Source organism: Nyctereutes procyonoides, unplaced genomic scaffold (genome assembly GCF_905146905.1).
Source record: "Nyctereutes procyonoides isolate TBG_1078 unplaced genomic scaffold, NYPRO_anot_genome, whole genome shotgun sequence".
Classification (NCBI taxonomy): Eukaryota; Metazoa; Chordata; class Mammalia; order Carnivora; family Canidae; genus Nyctereutes; species Nyctereutes procyonoides.
This window is the reverse complement of record NW_026575130.1, coordinates 11,848,073-11,867,653: the sequence shown is the minus strand read 5'-3', so window position 1 is coordinate 11,867,653 and position 19,581 is coordinate 11,848,073. Positions and strand designations below refer to the sequence as shown.

Genomic DNA, 19,581 nt, shown 5'->3' with positions numbered 1-19,581 from the left:
ACATTTCACCCCAAATATTTTCTCATATATCTCCTAAGAACAAAGGCATTCTCTTATATAATGACAATCCAATAATTACACACAGGAAATTTTTTAAAAGATGTTATTTATTTATTTGGGAGAGAGCATAAGTTGAGGAGGGACAGGGGGTGGGGAGAGGCAGAAGGAGAGGGAGAAGCAGACTCCTCACTGACCAGGGAGCCTGATGCAGGGCTTCATCCCAGGACCCTAGGATCATGACCTGAGCTGAGGCAGATGCTTAACTGACTGAGCCACCCAGGTGCCCCTACATACGGGAAATTTAACAGTAATACAATACTATTAGCAAATTTACTGACCATATTCAAATACTCCCAATTATTCAATAACACTCTCACTCTCTTTAATATCCAGTATCCAGTCAGAGACTATCCATTGCTTTTAGTTGTCATATATCTCTAGTCGTCTTTGATCTAGAAACCTGGGCTTTAAAATCCTTTTTGTTTTTTATGATATTGACTTTTTTCTTTTTAAGAATCTAAACCAGTTGTATTGCAGAATATGCTCAATTTAGATTTATCTATTTCCTCTTTCAGATGGAGGCTAAACCATTGGCAAGTTTACAATAAAATGACTCCTAAACATTTTTTGGCAAGCATACTACAGAATTGATGTTATGTCTCTCCAAGTGCACCACAACAGCCAGCACATATCAGTTTGACACATTATTTATAAATTTGATCACTTGGTTAAGATGGTTTCTCTCAGATTTCTCCATTGTAAAGATACTGGTTTCCCTTTGTAATAATAAATAATGCTTAGAAAGCTACTTTGAGCTGTCTTATTCCCTAATAGTTTTTCCCCATTAGCTTTAGCATCCATTGATGAGTCTTACCAAAATCAATTATCACAAAATCATGATTTTCTATTTCTATTATACCTTATACTTATTAGTTGTCCTTCTCTTTTGAACCCACAAAAATTAATCTTTTGCCCTACCACTCCAACAAAACTACTATTGTCAAGGTCACCAAGGACTTCCATTTACTAAATCTAAGGGACAAGTCGCAGTCCTTATTTTCCTTAATATATCAACTGCACTGGACAAAATTAATCATTCCTTTCTCCTAGAAATACTTTTTTTAGTTGGCCTCTGAGAAACCAACAGGAGGATGCCTTATCAATCTTCTTTGCTGGTTCTTATTATAGCTTCCAATCTTCTTTGCTGGTTCTTATTATAGCTTCCAAATCTCTGGGCATGAAAAAAAACCTCAGGATTTAGTCTTCATACTTCTACTACAACTCAACATGTAGTAATGTGATTCTTTTAGTTGGTTAGGCTCAAAATTCTGGAGTCATTCTTGACCCTTCTCTTTCTTTTACCGTCTATATCCAAGTCATTAGCAATTCTATCAGCTCTATTTTAAAAACATATGCCTAATCTAATGATTTCTCTCTAGGTCCATTGCTCCATCCTTAATCTAAACAACTATCATGTCTGGCCTTGACTATTTTTGCAGTAGTATCCTAGTCAGACTCCCTGCTTTTAGCCTTGCTTGCCTATAGAAATCATTTTTAAAAGTCAATGTCATAAAATCCATCCATCCATGCAAAATAAACCAAAATTCTTACATAGATTATAAGGTCTTCCATACTCTGGCCTTTGCCTACTTCTTCCATCTTCTTCTCTGCCTGTCTCCTATTTGTTATCCTCCTTGTCTGGAAAACTCTTCCCCCAGATAATTCATGTACTTCATCACTTCATTCAGATCTCAAATAGCACCTTATCAGGGAGCCCGTTCAGATTTTTTCATTTAAAATAAGTCTCTCCGTCACTATTTGTCCTCCTCCTCTGTTTACTTTTCTTGTTAGCCCCTGATGTAGTATATGTTTATTTGCTTTGTGTGTATCATATGTCTACCCCTTACTGAAATGTGTGTCCTGTGACAGCAGGGATTGCTATATCCCCAACCCTTAGAGCAATGCTTAGCACAGAATAGGTACCTAATAAGTGTTTCTTAATTGGCTGTTGGATTTCCTCTTCCTCTTCTATTATTGATACAAGAGGAAGAGGATTTTTCCCCACTTTCAATGAAAGTTTTAGTTTATAAACTGCTCTTTTTTCCTCTTCAAATATTGAATACAATGTTCCAAAGTATTCCTTAGCAAAGAAATTATGTTTTTGTGAAGTGTATAAATTAATGGGTTATTTATAATTTTGCTATTTGTAATTACTAATTGCAGTATGTTTTTCCTTGGTGTTTGGATATTATTCCTTAAAAGGCAACTAAAATTCTCATATGATAGCCTATTATTGCTTTTATTTTATTACTAGTGAAAGTACAAAGTCTTTTACTAGATCATTTATGAATTTTAAAGCCCATCAGTACAGGAGTATTTATTTTAATGTTCTACATACTTCTCTAGGAAGTCTATTTTCTATTAGTTGATGAAATAAAGTTTTGGCTTCTTTTATTTATTTTTTTATTTATTTATGATAGTCACAGAGGGAGAGAGAGAGAGAGAGGCGCAGAGACATAGGCAGAGGGAGAAGCAGGCTCCATGCACCGGGAGCCCGACGTGGGATTCCATCCTGGGTCTCCAGGATCGCGCCCTGGGCCAAAGGCAGGCGCCAAACCGCTGCGCCACCCAGGGATCCCAAGTTTTGGCTTCTTTTATTAATTTGAAAGTAGAAACTAACACATGTTATAAGATTAAACTAATGGAAGTTGATGGAAATTCTTGGACTAACCACCATTTCCTGGTGTTTTTTTCTTCTATATGTTTGTTTTTTTGTGTATCCTAGATATGGTATGTAAATACTGGGAGAAAATATATAAGACTTCAAATCTGATTTAGTTCTTGGAAGTGACCAAGATATGCATCCTGTTTTAAAGAGTGAGGAAATTGTCATAACTGTTTTGTGTGTATACAGAAATGTAGGTATTCCTCATAAATTCCTTTATGCTACCATGTCTGTATCTTCAACATCAGATAGAGACTGGTAGATTTTAGGGGTATTTACTAGGGAGGATATTTAGATTTTCATACTGTTTATTTCACTGGGTATCTAGAAATGTTAAATTTCAAGCATTATTGTCAAGTTCTTATAATCAGTTATTTCAGTACATATAATTAAATAATGCATCTATTTTAACTGTGATGGACACTATGAGTCCTTGTTCTCAGAATATTTCAGAAGTTTACATTAAATATGTTACATCACTTTCTTTCCTAAATTAATATTTAAGAAGAAATATTGTGATGGCTAATGTCTTCAAGCTTTCAAACATAGCTTTTATAACTCATTCTCAAGAAAAATGTTTTTGGTGCCTTTGGTTCCTTTTTATTGATGACTCAGTCTCTTGAGACTAACTAGCATGTGACTGGGTTTTGTATATATTATGTGTAATTTCTGGAGGCTCCTAGGAGACAGAGTTGTCCTGAAGTGGAAAGTTTTGAAGTCTGCAGAATCTGGTTTTGTGTCTTTGTTGACTCACTGCATTCACTGGAACTGAATTTGAAGGAGTAGTAGTTTTTTTTAAAGATTTTGTTTATTTATTTGAGAGAAAGAGAGGGAGAGAACACAAGTGGGGGGGGTGCCAGGAGGGGCAGAAGGAGAGGGAGAAGCAGACTCCCCAGTGAGCAGGGAGCCTGACATCAGGGTTCAATCCCAGGACCTCTGGGATCATGACATGAGCCAGACACTTAACTAACTGAGCCACCCAGGTGCCCCTTTTTAGCAATATTTCCTAAAATGGTTCCTATAGAAAACTAGATAGTAATAACATTCAGTTGTCAGATGATTTTGGGAAACACTGTGTTTCTATACTGATTCTCCTTAGAGCCTTTATTATGCCAACGGGCATTGTGATTCTCCAAAAAAGTTGGATAATGTGTGAATTTCCTAAGACTATCTGATGGTGGAAGCCACTTTTTCTCCCTCCCAATATCTCTTAATATCTGGAGGGACCAGTGTTCCACAATCAAAGTATAATCAATGCTAATTCTTCTGTGTCTTCACAGCTCAGACTTGTAGGTGCAAATGTAGTGGTCAATAGCTGATTAAAAACTATAGTGCATGGGTATGCACAAGTGTATATACAAAAAAGTAAAGAACCAACCAAACAGAAAACCAAAATAATCACAGCACACTTGACATTGGCTTGTTCAAGGAATGCTTCTGAGATTCAATCATTAAAAAGAATTTTCAGAAACACAGAACAGAAGAATCTGAAGTAAAGCTGAAGTAATTTAGGATAGGTAAACTTTCTTTTTAGAAAGATACATCTCCCTATGTCTCTCTCTCTGCCTCTTTCTCATGGAGCACTTACCCTGAATGTACAGTAACCAGATAAGTCCCGAAGAATTTTTTTTTAATAAGTGAAGCCATTTATATACATAGGTTTCAAGTCCAGCACTCCTTACATTTGGTATTTTTCTGAAAATTTGACTTTAGTATGACTTTCTTTTTTTTTTTTTAAAGATTTATTTATTTATGATAGACATAGAGAGAGGCAGGCAGAGACACAGGAGGAGGGAGAAGCAGGCTCCATGCAAGGAGCCGGATGTGGGACTCGATCCCGGGACTCCAGGATCGCACCCTGGGCCAAAGGCAGGCACTAAACCACTGAGCCACCCAGGGATCCCCCTTAGTATGACTTTCATACTGATTTTGAGATTAGAATTAGGTATATTACCAAAATATAAAAGAACAATGTTCAATAATGATGAAACTTTCTCTGCTGTCAGAAATATAGATGAAACATATCTATACCACACAAGGAAGCAGCAATAATGCATACTGAAAGAGAAAAAGTTTCTATTTTTTTTCTAAAACAGACAATAAACTTTATTAATATGTAACAAACAAATTGGTAATCCTATATATATTTGGGTCCTGTTCAAAACTATTTTACTGTTAAGAATTTGTGATTTCTGGGGTAGTAGATAGAAACACAGGCTCTGAAGCAAGACTGGCAAAATTCAAACCCTGGCTCTACCATGGAGTAACTATGTGACCAAGTGAGTTACTTTATTATTTTAGTTCACATTTATTCATCTGAATTGTAGTAACAGTACCAACCTCATGACAAAGGACTGAAATAATAAATAAAACATCCTTAGCACATTGTAATCATTCAGTAGTCCTAATACCAGTAAATAAGAATATCCATTCAGTAACTATATATATGTATATATATATATATACACACACATATGCACATATATAGACACATATATATGATGAGAGTAAATATAATTGTAATTGTCTTCTTTAAATATCCCTGCCTTCTCTCTACGTGATGGCTCCTTTAACAGTTCCTTTCATATGGAGTACTTTTTCACTTACTTCTCATGGCTACTTCTTGTCATTCAGATCCCAGTTTTGTTACCTGCTCAAGAAGGCATTTCCTCACTATCTAATCTAACAATATTCACCAAGTTAATTTCAACCATATTTTATTTTAATTTTCTCCTTATCATTTATCATTTGATTTTTTATTGTCAAACTCCTTTCACTGCAATATAACAATCTCCTTTGTTCTCTATTGTGTCCTAGGACCTTGGTAAATGTTTTTAAAATATGTGCTAATTTAATAAACTAATCTGTAGGGGTGATAATGAAAAAAATCAAAGAAAAGGAGGGAAATCCAAAATTCCAGTTTAGGAAAAAAATATCAATTCCTGCCTTCCACTGTCCTACTCAGGCCCTGAACTTATATGTCAGTAAACTCTTATCTCCCAAGTGGCTCAGTTCCAGTGTAGCTTAACTCTTTTAGATCTGTCATCTCTTGTGACTTAGGATAGGGCCTGACCACCTACATGTTATCAATGGTATGACCTTCCTTTTTCTAACCCTTTGTGTTTCTTCCCTTTTCCTAAACTATACTGGCTGGACCACTGCTTAAGACTACTGTTGCTAGACCTTTGTAAATACCAATACTTGACCAGATTGAGTTTCTTCAGAATTCTAATTTGGATCACTGTCTCCATCCCCTACCCATGCCTATTGCTGTGTGTTAGTTCCCACAGTCTTTTTCTCTCCACCATCCCTTGCTGTGGAAGTCCAACATTCTTTAATGTTGTATCCTTGTAAGTTAGGTTCACAAGGTTTGAGACCATTAAAAAAGAAAAGGAACAGTAGAATTGAAATTTAAGACTGCCTTTGAGTTTGTATGGTACCTATGTAACTTGTAATGAATACCACTGCCTTGGAGTGTTCACTTTTACGTATAATAACCATTCTTTATATTGGTTATTGTCATTCTACCTAGCACCATTTCATGATAGGTAGGTGCCTTCATAATACTTTTCAATGATGATAATCCTTAAAAGCCCAACGGTAGGATGTCATTCTAGTCATCTATTTCTAACTAAAAAATCACTGCAAAGCTTAGTGCCTTTAAATAACAACTATTGATTTTATTCACAAATCTGCATCTTGGTAGGGCTCAGTGGGAAATCTTGTCTGTTTACACAGCATCAGCTGGGCAGGCTTAGCTTCCTAGAGCATGGTGCTGTATTCCTAGAGCAAATGACTGAAAAGACAGAGCAGTGGAAGCTGCCAGAAATGGACATTATTGTTTCTGTATTACACTGATCAAGCAATCATAAAGTTCAGATTCAAGGGAACAGGCATAGAAACCACCTCTTAATGGGAATTCTATAATGTAGAATTAATATTATCAAAGAATTTGGGATCATATCACCTTAGATATTCATCATTTTCATCTTTTCAATAAAAAAATCAAATAAGAAAAATCTGTAGGTATATCATAACAGAAATTAGAATATTATGCACAAAAGAAGCTGTTTTTTGAAATTGCTTGACTCTGGGAAAGTTAATACTCACCATTTTGAGCTACTAGAGTATCACTTAACCTAAATATTGTGAAACGTACCACATTTGAAGCCAAATTGAGGATTATTTGAATGATTTCAAAAGTTAATAAAACTATTAAAATACCTTACCATTGTTAACATAAGCCTCTGAAAGAGGGAGAAGAAATAAATACCTATTTTCTAGAGTTAATGTTTTTATTCTAAAGCATTTCTACTTGATATTGTGGGCAACTGGGAAGATATTGTGACTTTTAAAAAAAAACTGAATTCCAGGACAAAGTAATATTTACTTTGTGTGGTGTAAATAGCATTTAAATGGAATGAAAATATATGTGTTCAATTAACTCAAGGATCTGGTATTCTGAAGTCAAAATGTTTTATTCATCTTAGAGAAAAAAAAATAGCAGTTTTTAAAAGGTTTTAAAATTTCCACTGTTTACAGTATTTAATCCCTTCTGTAAACAAAACAAGTTTTGATTTGAAAAATAATGTAACTATATTTTCTCCAACTTTGTCCCTTAACCCAGCATTTTGCTTAAATATTTTTTTTAGTTATCAGTTTTTTAAAGATGCTCTAGAACTGGATATAGAAGAGTAAAGGTGCATGCCATATTTGGACAGCATCTGCAGTACTGTAACAGGAAAAATCTTTCCAATCTATTTTCATTTCATTCCTCCTGGATAATCCGATTTTGCAACAAATTGATTACTCAACCTCCTCATGTCACTTTTCTATAAAATCGAAAAGGTTGGTACAGTCCCAAGGTGAGGAAATGGTCTCTTTCTGGGAAGGGTGACCCTCAAAGGTCAATTCATTAAACAGAGTGACTTATGAGACCTCCAAATAATGCCTCAGTGATATATTCCGAAATACTGAGTCCAAAACTTAATCTTTTTTACTGGTAAGCCTGTGCTTGGAAATTTTACTTAAAGGAAAAACTGAAATAAACTGCATTTTATGACTGATTCTAAAGAACATTTTACCCCCTAAGATGGAATTTTTAGGGAAATCCCTTATTTTCCTCCTAGAAAGCACTTCATTTCCTTGAACTCTCACACTAAAAAAAAGTACCAGGGGATCCCTGGGTGGCTCAGCAGTTTAGCGCCTGCCTTTGGCCCAGGGTGTGATCCTGGAGTCACAGGATTGAGTCCCACATCAGGCTCCCTGCATGGAGCCTGCTTCTCCTTCTGCCTGTGTATTCGCCTCTCTCTGTGTGTGTGTCTTTCATGAATGAATAAATAAATAAAATATTTTAAAAAATAAAACAGTACCAGTGCTGAAATTCTGATATCACAATTAATCAAAATCATCTGTGTAAGAGAGATCAAGTCATAGCAGGAAGAAGACTGAACCTGGCATATAGAAATTTTTGGTGGGAGTACCAGCTTTACTACTTACCAGGTGTGTGTCTTTGAGCAAGTGCTAAGTTTGAACAACCTCATTAGTGCTCAGTGTCCTCATTTGTAAAATAAGGAAAATGCCATCCACTGTGACGACCTGACAGAGTTTTAAGATTGGATTATATATCAAATATGCAAGCATTTAATAAACTGCAAAACATCGTATAAACAAAAAGTGCTATCAACCATTTTAGAAACTTTGATGAAATATAATTGTATTTTTGTAAGTTATAGCTGTTAAAATTTCATTAAAATATCTTGTACAATGTGGTTAATACAATATATTTTCTAAGCTCAAATCAAACATTTTGTACTAATTATACAAAACATAACTTTACTAAGGGGAGAGACCAAGTATAATAGATCTTTGTGTCCCTAACATTGTCTAGAACAGTTCTTTGTAGGTCAGGTTCATTGGTTGTTTCATTGTCAAATAATTAAGATATTATTCTTCAATTTAGAGAGGAATAAATTGGTCTCTTTTTAGCATTTTGAATTTCTAATAATTTTTGAATGCTCTAATACTGTGAATAACAAAATTATCAGAGTGAAAATAACCATCACATTGTTACACAATTGTTGATTTCATAGCCTGCACTGTGGAATGTGTGAACAAGTAGGGAAAAGAGGAAAAAAGTTATCAGATAATTACTATCCATTGTTGCAAGAAAGTTGTCACTGTGAGATTAGCATGGCTAAGAGGATTAGTGATGCTAGTCTGCAACTAACTTTGAAAAATGTAAATCAAAAGGACTATTTGAAATGTTTAAGATTTCCAATAAGTCATGTCTAAAATTTAAAACGAAATTGCACTAACCTAAAGTATAAACTTTATGTTGCTGCTTAGTTTTACACATCAACTCAGGAATTTCTTTAGGAATTTAACTCCTGCCTTTCTAACTTTTTTTTAAGTTCTTATTTAAATTCCAGTTAGTGAACATGCGGTGTGATATTAGTTTCAGGTGTATAATTTAGTGATTCAACACTTATATACCACACCTGGTGTTCGTCCAAACAGGTGCCCTCCTTAATCCCCATCACCTATTTAACCCATTTCCCCCACCCACATCCCTCCAGTAGCCCTCAGTATGTTCTCTGTCAGTAAGAGTCTGTTTCTTGGTTTGCCCTTCTTTTTTCCTCTATGCTCATTTGTTTTGTTTCTTAAATTCCATATGAGTGAAATCATTGGAATTTGTCTTTCTCTGACTTACTTCATTTAGCATCATATTCTCTAGCTCCTTCCGTATCATCACTAATGCCAAGATTTATTTTTAATAGCTGAGTAATATTCCATTGTATATACTTACCACTTCTTTATCCATGCATGAGTCGATGGACATTTGGGCTGTTTCCATAATTTGGCTATTGTTGATAATGCTGCTATAAACATTGGGATGCATATATCCTTTTGAATTAGTATTTTTGGATTTTTTGGATAAATACCCAGTAGTGCAATTACTGGATGATAGGGTAGTTCTATTCTTAACTTTTTGAGGAATCTACATACTGTTTTCCAGAGTGGCTGCACCAGCTTTCATTCCCACCAACAGTGTAAGAGGGTTTCCCTTTCTTAACATCCTCACCAACACCTGTTTCTTATGTTGTTGATTTTAGCTGTTCTGACAGTTGTGAGCCTGGTACCTGTCTCATTGTAGTTTTAATTTGTATTTCCCTGATCATGAGTGATGTTGAGCATCATTTCACATATCTGTTAGCCATTTGAATGTTTTCTTTGGAAAAATGTGTGCTCATTTCTTCCCATTTCTTAATTGGATTATTTGTTCTTTGGGTGTTGATTTTTTACAAGTTCTTTATATATTTTGGATACTAATCCTTTATTAGATATGTTATTTGCAAATGATTTCTCCCATTCCACAGGTCACCTTTTAGTTTTGTTGATTGTTTCCTTTGTTGTGCAGAAGCTTATTATTTTGATGAAGTCCCAGTATATTATTTCCCTTGCCTTAGGTGAGTTATCTAATAAGAAGTTGCTGTGGCTGAGGTCAAAGAGGTTGCTGCCTGTGTTCTCCTCTAGGATTTTGATGGTTTCCTGTCTCACATTTAGGTCTTTCATCCATTTTGAATTTATTTTTGTCTAGCTTTTTTTTTTTTTATGATAGTCACACAGAGGGAAAGAGAGAGAGAGGCAGAGACACAGGCAGAGGGAGAAGCAGGCTCCATGCACCGGGAGCCCGACGTGGGACTCGATCCCGGGTCTCCAGGATCGTGCCCTGGGCCAAAGGCAGGCGCCAAACCGCTGCGCCACCCAGGGATCCCTTGTCTAGCTTTTTTGATATAGCTTTAAGTAGCTGTCTTTTTATTCCCTCACCAAAGTTCTCAGAAACTTTTACATTTCCATATAAAACAGTTTTGTAGTTGACTTCTTTTACTTTTCAACAAGCACAGCATTGATAGCTAACTTGTTTTCATGCTTAGTACTTGCAGAAGTAAGCATATGGCCTTTAAAATCCAGCTTGTCTTAATTGCACAGAAAATAAATTCATTAAACTTATTGAGCACCTGTTATGTGATCTATCAGCCTCCTCTTTCCATTTAATTGGACCCAAGTTTCTGAATCTATTTCAGGGAGACAGAAGCAATTTTAGCTAATAGTTCTTTTGGTAGTTAATATAATTAATTGTGCCTATGTATCATTTAAAAAAAGCTTGAGTTATAATTGACAGAATTATTTTAGTTTCATGTGTACAACATAATGATTTGATATTTGTATATGTTGTGAAATGAGCACCACAATAAGTCTAATTAATTAACATCCATCACTACACATAGTTAATTCTTTTCTTGTGATGAGAACTCCTAGGATCTATTCTATTAGCAACTTCCAAATATGCAATACAATATTATTAACTATGGTTGCCATGCTATACATTACATCCTCATGACTTATTTATTTTATAACTGGAGGTTTGTACCTTTGACTCCCTTCTCACATTTTGCCCACCCCCATCCCTGCCTCTGGCAACCACCAAACTACTCTCTTAGATTCCAGATGTAAGGGACATCATATGGTACTTATCTGACTTACTTCATTTAGCATATGCCCTAAGGTCCCTCCATGTTATTTCAAATGGCAAGATTTCATTCTTTGGTATAGCTGAATAATATTTAATTGTGTATCTGTCTACCACATTTTATCCATCACTCGCTGATGAACACTTAGATGTTCTTCATATCTTGATTATTGTAAATAGAGCTGCAGTGAACATAGGGGTGCAGATATCTTTTTGAGCTAGTGTTTTCACTTTCTTCAGATAAATACCCAGAAGTTTATAATAAAATGTTTTCACTATTTAACAATACTAATACTTTATAGTATAAAAGATTAATTATTTTGGGTAGTACAAAATGTTTGAAAAAGTAACTTTGTCTTTTTAAAAAATTTATTACAAAATACTAAATGTAAATGTAATCAGGAGCATGGAAAGCTAGCAGGTAAGGTTCCTGAGGTTCTAAAGCAAGAAAATAGGTTTCGAGCAGAGGGAACAAATTTGTAAAAGGTGCCACCTCACTGACCTTGATAAATTCAAGGAACTATTCATTGTTCAGAAAGACTGGAATATAGGAGATATATAGGAAAGTTCCCAAAGGTGAGTTTGCTCAAGTAACAGGGCTCAAGTCACTAGAGGTCTTGTTTTCTTGCCAAGAAATCAAAAACTTTTTTCTTAAGACAGAGAGGTGCCTTTAAAGGTATTTCAAGCAAAGAAGAGATATTTAAGTAGGTAGATGTGGAAGGGACTTCAGTTTTGTAAACTGGAAAAGCATGGTCAATGACAAGCTATGGCACAAAAGACAGGACCTAGTGAGCATAGCATTTCAGAGCAATACCAAGAGAGGAGACCCTGGGAAGGAGAGTGAGAAGAAAAGCTTTCTTGATCTAGAACACCAGGTTCAAAATGAGTCCATGAATTCCAATTAGTTGATTCTAGTTCATTTTCTTAATTAAATGACATAATGACAATTAGCATCAGTTGAGGTTGAATGCTCCAGAGAATTCTATTAATAAACTGATTTGATTTGAGGGTATACTCTATCCTGAATAAAAATGATGCAGGCTAGCACTGTAAAAAAACATCTGGGGATGAGCACTGGGTGTTATACTATATGTTGGCAAATCGAACTCCAATAAAAAATATACATAAAAAAAAGAACATCTGTAATATGTAATAATGTAAAAATAACCATGTTGTCTATTCAAGTAGAACTGGTCTCTAAGGAGCTCTAAACACATCAAACGTTAGAGGCCACGTTCTCTCTACAGCGCAAAGAGGCAGAATAACAAGCAAGCTCCTTCCCATCTGGTCTTGCTCATGTTTTCAGGTCTGTCTCATGCTTTGCCACTTCTTCACCAATCCTCATTTTCAAGCACATGAGCCAATTGTGGTTTTCTTCTAAATATATGCCATCTTGTTCTTAGTATGCTTTCCCTTGCCTATCTGGCAAGTCTCTGTTCCTCCTTAAGACTCGGCTGAAATGCCTCAAGTCTCTGTAAAGCTCTCTGTGATGTCTCAATTAGTCCTTTATTTTCAGCACGTATACATTTGCATGTAATGAACACCCACAACTCCCTTTTAGATACTCTTAAGAGAGCTCCCTAACGGACAGGGACTATGTTGTATTCGCTTTGAAGTGTGTCCTCAGTTGCTGAGAGTAGTAGGTGCCTAAGTATGAAAACCATAGCTACCCTGGGGATGGGACCTGGGTTTCACTGTCTATTGCCCTGCATGAGGGATGCTGGTGTTCTTTTTTAAGATTTTATTTATTCATGAGAGAGAGAGAGAGAGACAGGGAGAGGGAGAAGCAGGCTCCCCGCAGGGAGCCCCACATGGGACTCAATCCCAGGACTCCAGGATCATGCCCTGGGCCAAAGGCAGGCGCTAAACCACTGAGCTACCCAGGGATCCCCTGATGCTGGTGTGGTTTGTTTGTTTGTTTGTTTGTTTGTTTTTTTATGTTGGTGTTATAATGTGCTAATATTCTAATGGTGCTCTTCCTTTGCTTAGAAATTGATTCCTTGACCTTCATATTTTCTTTCTGGGCAATGCAAACAACATGAAGTTGTCTAAATAATCAAGTTCCTCCAAACTTGAAGTAGACAAGGCGAAGACTTCACTGTGGGAGAATTACATCACAGAACAAATGAGATCGTTTGTATTTAAAAAAAAAAAAATCTGGTCATTTGGTTCTTGGGTTTCTTTTTCTATGATGACACTTTAAAGAACCAGCATTTTTAGTCAAATTAAAAATAGATTATAAATTCATGCTTATAAGCAGCGTCTTAGGCACAAGAATGTTGGATATAGATAGAGAGTAGGACATGATTTTTTAATTAATACTATATCTCAAAATACTGCTTTATTACCTTGTTCAATGTATTTGAGATCCTCTTCATGTTTCCTGGAGCCTCATAATATTTATAAAACTAGAATGGGAAGGACGAATGTTTTATTAGAGTTGGCTTTTCATAAAGCATCTGAGCATCATGCTACTGTATTTTTAGCTCAATCTGTGAATATTATGTGTAGCTTAATAGTGTCTATTTAAACACAACCCTGAAAATCACCTCTTTGCCTTCAACCTTCATATCAACATGAATTCTATATTTGCAACCTTAGCTAGAAAAACAGATTTTCATCAACATTTGCTTTTGAAGCAAACCTAAGTTAGATAATTCTAAATGTCTAATAGAAATGTGATACCAAACTTGATGCTAGTTATTCCATTAAATAAATTTTCTTTTCTCCTTGTTCTTAACAAATGGTAATTCCTTTTGACTTTATAAAGATCCTTTGGCTAAGAAATGTTAATCCCACAAAATGAAGACTAAAATGTTTATGCTCATTTCTTGCTTTTCAGTGGCTCCATCAAACAGCAGGATTTGTGACTCTAGCTTTCTGACAGGGCTCAAAAATACTTTTCCAGTTTTGCCTTCTGACTCCCTCACTCTCCTCCCCTTCCTGTTGTTACTCTTCCTCTTCCAAATCAGAACTGCATTGCCATAAAAAATTAGGCAGATTTATGAATGGTTGGATAGATGGATGGATAAATGGATAAAAATGTGATAAACCAAGCTTGGTAAGCTGTTAATGGTAGAATCTAAGTGGAGGTTTTAGAGGCATTCATTGTAAGATTCTTTCAACTTTGCTGTGTTGAAAATTGTCATAATTTCTTAGGAATTGTAATCCAGGAAGGGTAGGATGACAAGGGGCTTCACTTATTTTGTTTAAATTTTTTTACAATATATTATTAGGGAAAAATGGAAAGAAAGCTATATGAAACTGTCTTCATAAGTGAAGTCACCAGACTATTGGTTTAAATGCCCTTCATGTTTGAAATTCACATTAGGCCATGCTAAATAACTAAGAATGTGTACAATCATTTAGTTATATAATAATAAAACCACATCATTATAATAGGAAATTGGATATGTAAGTGTGGTAGATATAATCAGTGGAATACTATGCATCCATTAAAACTTATAGAAACAGATACAATGACATGGAAAGATTCATATATAATTTTTTATATGTGTCTAGAACATTGTGAATTTATGGACACACCTAGAAGTACATATATACAAAGATATTATCTCTGAATTATTATATTATGGATCTTTTTCTCTCATATAGATTTTTGTATTCACATTTTCTATTTTTTTCTTAAAGGTGTTCCCATGTTTTTTATTTTAGTTACCTAAGAAAGAAGGAAAACAGAGAAGAGAAGGAAAGAAAAAAGCCAAGCTATTTTTCTGTGAAAATGGAGTAGAGAAATGTTGGTATCTGTAAATAATTTTTGATCAAGCCAAAAGATTATCTGGGTTTTCCTTTTATCTATATCAATGAAATCTGCTCTCTTATATTTTCTTAATCTTGCTCTTACAAAAAGTGCATGTGAAATATGTAAAAACAAATAATTTCATTCATTCTTCTGAAGTTATTTTCGTGGACTTAACTAGTGGCTTTGAAGGAAAGTTAAGATGTTTTCATGCTGCGAGGCCCAAGGCATTTCATACTTGGAAATGCCCTATCTTTAATCTCCAATTTCATTAGATTTCTGTGTCTGACTCATGAGGAAAAGAAGCTTCAAAGCCAAAATGGTAAAATCTAATTTCTCTCTAACTATACTAACTATTGATAGATTTCAGACAATGTGACACCTATGTTCCAGTGGTCCTAACCAGAAGAATTAAGAGTTCAAAGATGCCAGTTAAATAATAAAAATGTTTTTGTGTATTATAGATGTCTTTTGTCCAAGGAGATTTAAAAATGCACTAGAATTAGGTAATCTTTAGCAATATGTCTCTGGTAGGGTAAAAGGAAGTAACAGTCATTACTGTTAATTTGTATTCATCCAGTGAATTTATTGAACATTTATGGCTCTGCAATTAATATTTCACTTATTGTTTCCTCTCTAGAACATTTTTTTCAATAGCTACTGCCAGAAAAGTTGGACATGAATAAATGTAAAAATATGTATAGAAAGAGTTCATTTCTGGATTCCAGTTCTCTGGTCCTCTCTTGGTGGATGATGTGGAATTTACAACTTATACATTTACCCTGTTCCTGGATGCCAGTGTTCTATTCTATGAATGTCTTCTCACTACCCCACAATGCCTAACATTTCATTGTCTTCATCTCTTATCTTCCCTAGGTAAAATGTCCAGTGATCGAGCTTTGAGGAAGCAGCAGCAATTAAACAACCTTGTTTATGTGGTGACAAATCAGGCCAAACCTGGTGACAGAATTGTGGATTTCTGCAGTGGCGGGGTATTATATCTCTCCTTTTGTTCTCTTTAGCCTTTCGCTATGTGACTTTACTGTATTATATTCAAAGTCATGTTTTTATTTGGCAAGGCTGCTGTCTCAGAATGAGGAAAAAGCCTTACAGACCAAAGTTGTTTCTTTTTCTGCCTTTTCCAGGGCCATGTCGGGATTGTCCTTGCTCACATGCTACCATCATGCCAGGTAAAATCTGAATAACCAATAAAAAGAAACGATGGAAAACTACCCAGTTCACTTAGCTGGGTCTGTCTTACCCCTGCTCTTTGAATGTATAATCATTCACTCAGGTCACATTACATGACACACATAAATTTTTTTTTCTTTGAACTAAACTTCTAAAAATCTTCAAGTAGGATCACAGTAGAGTTTTCAATTTTTATAAAACGGTTATATTTTAAAATAATTTTTAGAAGGAAACACCATTCTGTTGTTAAATAAAATAGTTAATAGTAAAACTAGTTTAATTGTCCATATATTTTTATACCAGAAATACTAGCTTCTGAAACTTATTAAGCATATTCTTTTAGTATCTTGATTTTTATCCATTTTACCAAAATTGTAACAGAATAACAAAATCTGTTAAAGAAAAAAATAAACTCCAAATTTACCACAGTCATCCATCAAATGCTTTTCTTCCCCTGTTCTCATTAAGTCATTGTCTATGAGGATGCTTATTGCTGCAAATGCTAAAAATGTAAATATAATTTTAGTCACCAGCTTTAACTCAGTATTGTAGCATAAATGTTTTTTCCCTATTGCAAATAGTTTTAAATATCATTATTAAAATATCACCAAAATGTAAGTACACAGTATGTTTTTAAGTAAATGTACCATAATTTATGCAGTCATTGCCGCCATTTGTTAGGAGTTTATTATTTTTAGTCTTCTGCCATATGAAATCATTTCCTTGCAGTGATCATCTTTTAGCATAAAAGTCTAGAATTTGATGACTTTTAAAAAAACACAAAGCAAACAGGGCAGATTCTTTGCTCATGAACTCCCTGGAAGGTGCAAAATAATTATGGTGACTCCTCACAGAAGAAAATGGTGAAGAAGAACTCATAGACTGGCCAGAATGACATGTAACAGACAGCTGGGGGGCAAGGGGGTATCATTCTTTTCTTTTCTCCAAAAATAAAGGGCAAAATAAATAAGGAATCCTGGGGGAAACTAGCAGCTGTTTTTGTTATCAAGGAAAGCAACAATTTCGTGGTTGGAGTTAGAGGAAGAAAGCTCATAAAGAAGAACCCTGGAGAAGCAGGGTCAAGGATATGGTGTTTTTTCCCCCTTCTCCACAGTTCTAGAAACTTAGAGATGTTGAGACTTTAAAGGTGAAATCTTGGCTAGAATAATGGCTGGAAAGCCTTTGATGCCAAGTATACTCTGATAGGTTTTTATACAAAGGAATGCAGGATTTTTCCATAAAGACAAGCATAAGGACAAAATAAGGGTAGAACTAGGAATGATAGTGATGAAAGTGATTTAATTCTGCCCACTTTTCTTTGTCAAAACCAGTAATACTCTCCAGTCATCATTGGCCTGGATTCCTAGAGACTCCTAACCATTTGCCCTTCCTTCTGAAGGTTGCCCTTCACCCCAACCAATCCAAAGTATACATTGCAACAATGGAACCTTCTTTTATCACACGATCTGGCTGCTATTACCTCTCCAGAATTATGTCTACCCTCCATACCCTGTCCCCCCATCCACCATCACCACCACACACTGTGCCCCAGCTACACCAATTTTCTCAGTTCTTCAAACACACCCTTGGGCCTTCTTACATGTTTCTCTCTCTGCCAGAAATACCCCTTCAGTCCTCTAGCTAATTTCTATTCATTTCTCAGGCCTCAGTTAATATGTTATTTTCCATGTTAAATTACTAAAACCTTCCTTAGTCATGAAGCCTGAGTGCTCTGATAATGCAATATGTCTTCCATTACACACATCACTATATTATAATTGCCTGTTACACTTATATCACTCCATTTGTAAGCTTTAAGAGTTTGAGGACCTTGTTCATTTTTATACCACATTATCGGACATACTTCCTGACAGAGGATAAGGATCAGTGTAATATGTTCTACATTAAAGCTATGAAATACAGTAATAATACTTTGCCCTAATGTCTGAATTATGTTACTGAATATACTGTTGTTTCCTGGGTGAAATCTAGGTTACATTAATAGAAAACAAGGAATTATCTTTAATCCGTGCTAAGAAGAGAAGTGATGAACTAGGTTTAAGCAACATTTGGTTCATTCAAGCAAATATGGAGTATTTTACAGGGATGTTTAATATTGGGGTAAGTAAGCAATTTCAATTTCTTTAATTTAATTAAGAAAAATTATATGCCTCAGACTAATTAGATAAGATACTTTTATATTCTTTGCCAAGTAGGTGTATAACTTTTTATTTCAACTATCTCTAAAGTATAGCATATTAATGAATATTATTTCATTCATAGCACTTCACCAGTATGTGGTAGAGGTAACATTTGTTCCTCTCCCATATATGAGCTTTATTTTCTTCACTGCAGAATACCTGGTGCCTAAAACAATGTTTGACATATAGCAAATGCTTGAAAATAGTTCTCAATCGAATGAACGAATGAATTCTTATGACAATGACCTCCCTTAGTTTATTTTACATTTTTTAAAGATAACAAAGAAAAATAAAGAAATGTTGCTGTTATTCTTTGTATTTGTTTTGAATATTTTTTCTTATTTTTAAAGGGCTATATGTTTACTATAGAAAAATACATAATAATACAAAGAAGAATCACCAGTACTACCATCAAAACCCTTTGGTCATTATATTTATGCACACATACAAACGTATATTTACACATATGTTAACATTACTGACATATTATCATACTACATGGATCTTGCTTTAACTCAACATTGTCATAAATCTTTCCCCTACTCATTGATCATGTTTTTTTTCATGTTGTCATAATGCATAATTATTACTATGATGGGCAACTTATGCATTGTTTAAGACTTGGATACATTTGCCAAATCTCTTTCTAGGGACGTTGTGCTAATCTGCATTCCCAACTGTATGTGTTCATAAAACATACACAATAGGCTAGTCTAGCTGGAACTCTTTTTCAGAATAAAAACTCAGACTTTCATAGTTCTTATGATCTTTCCAGTGAGGTCCATTTCCTAAACATCAACTACTGGGAATTTGTGGGATTTATTGTTATCTTTTACAGGGAAAAATATATGCAATTTGTTTCCGTTGCAGACATGATCTAGATTGGTTATCTCAAGCCAAGCCGATACGAAGAGAAAAAAAGCCTATAATTGAGGAAATTCAGGAAAATGCAAACATCTGAAACAGTGAATTCAAATTAACTATATGTTTATGTACAACTTAAATTTTACATAAATGTCGACATAAAATCAAAGCTTCTCCCAGGAAGTGAGCCATTAAACCAGTTGCCCATGTTACCAGTATACCAGCAAAATATTTAAGGTGGCAAGAAATTGCTGCCCATTTACTCACCTTTCAAATCAGAAAATTCCAGTCTTATCAGCCATATATC

General features: G+C 34.9%; 1 protein-coding gene across 1 annotated transcript in view; it reads left to right on the top strand.

Moving 5' to 3' along the window:
* Nucleotides 1-19,581, top strand: part of GSTCD (glutathione S-transferase C-terminal domain containing) — a 125,749-nt gene that overhangs the window by 80,189 nt on the left and 25,979 nt on the right. Inside the window, exons 6-8 of the mRNA XM_055342358.1 lie at nucleotides 15,895-16,010; nucleotides 16,164-16,208; nucleotides 18,202-18,330. Coding sequence (XP_055198333.1) covers nucleotides 15,895-16,010; nucleotides 16,164-16,208; nucleotides 18,202-18,330 — 290 coding nt within the window. The remainder of the gene's footprint in view (nucleotides 1-15,894; nucleotides 16,011-16,163; nucleotides 16,209-18,201; nucleotides 18,331-19,581) is intronic.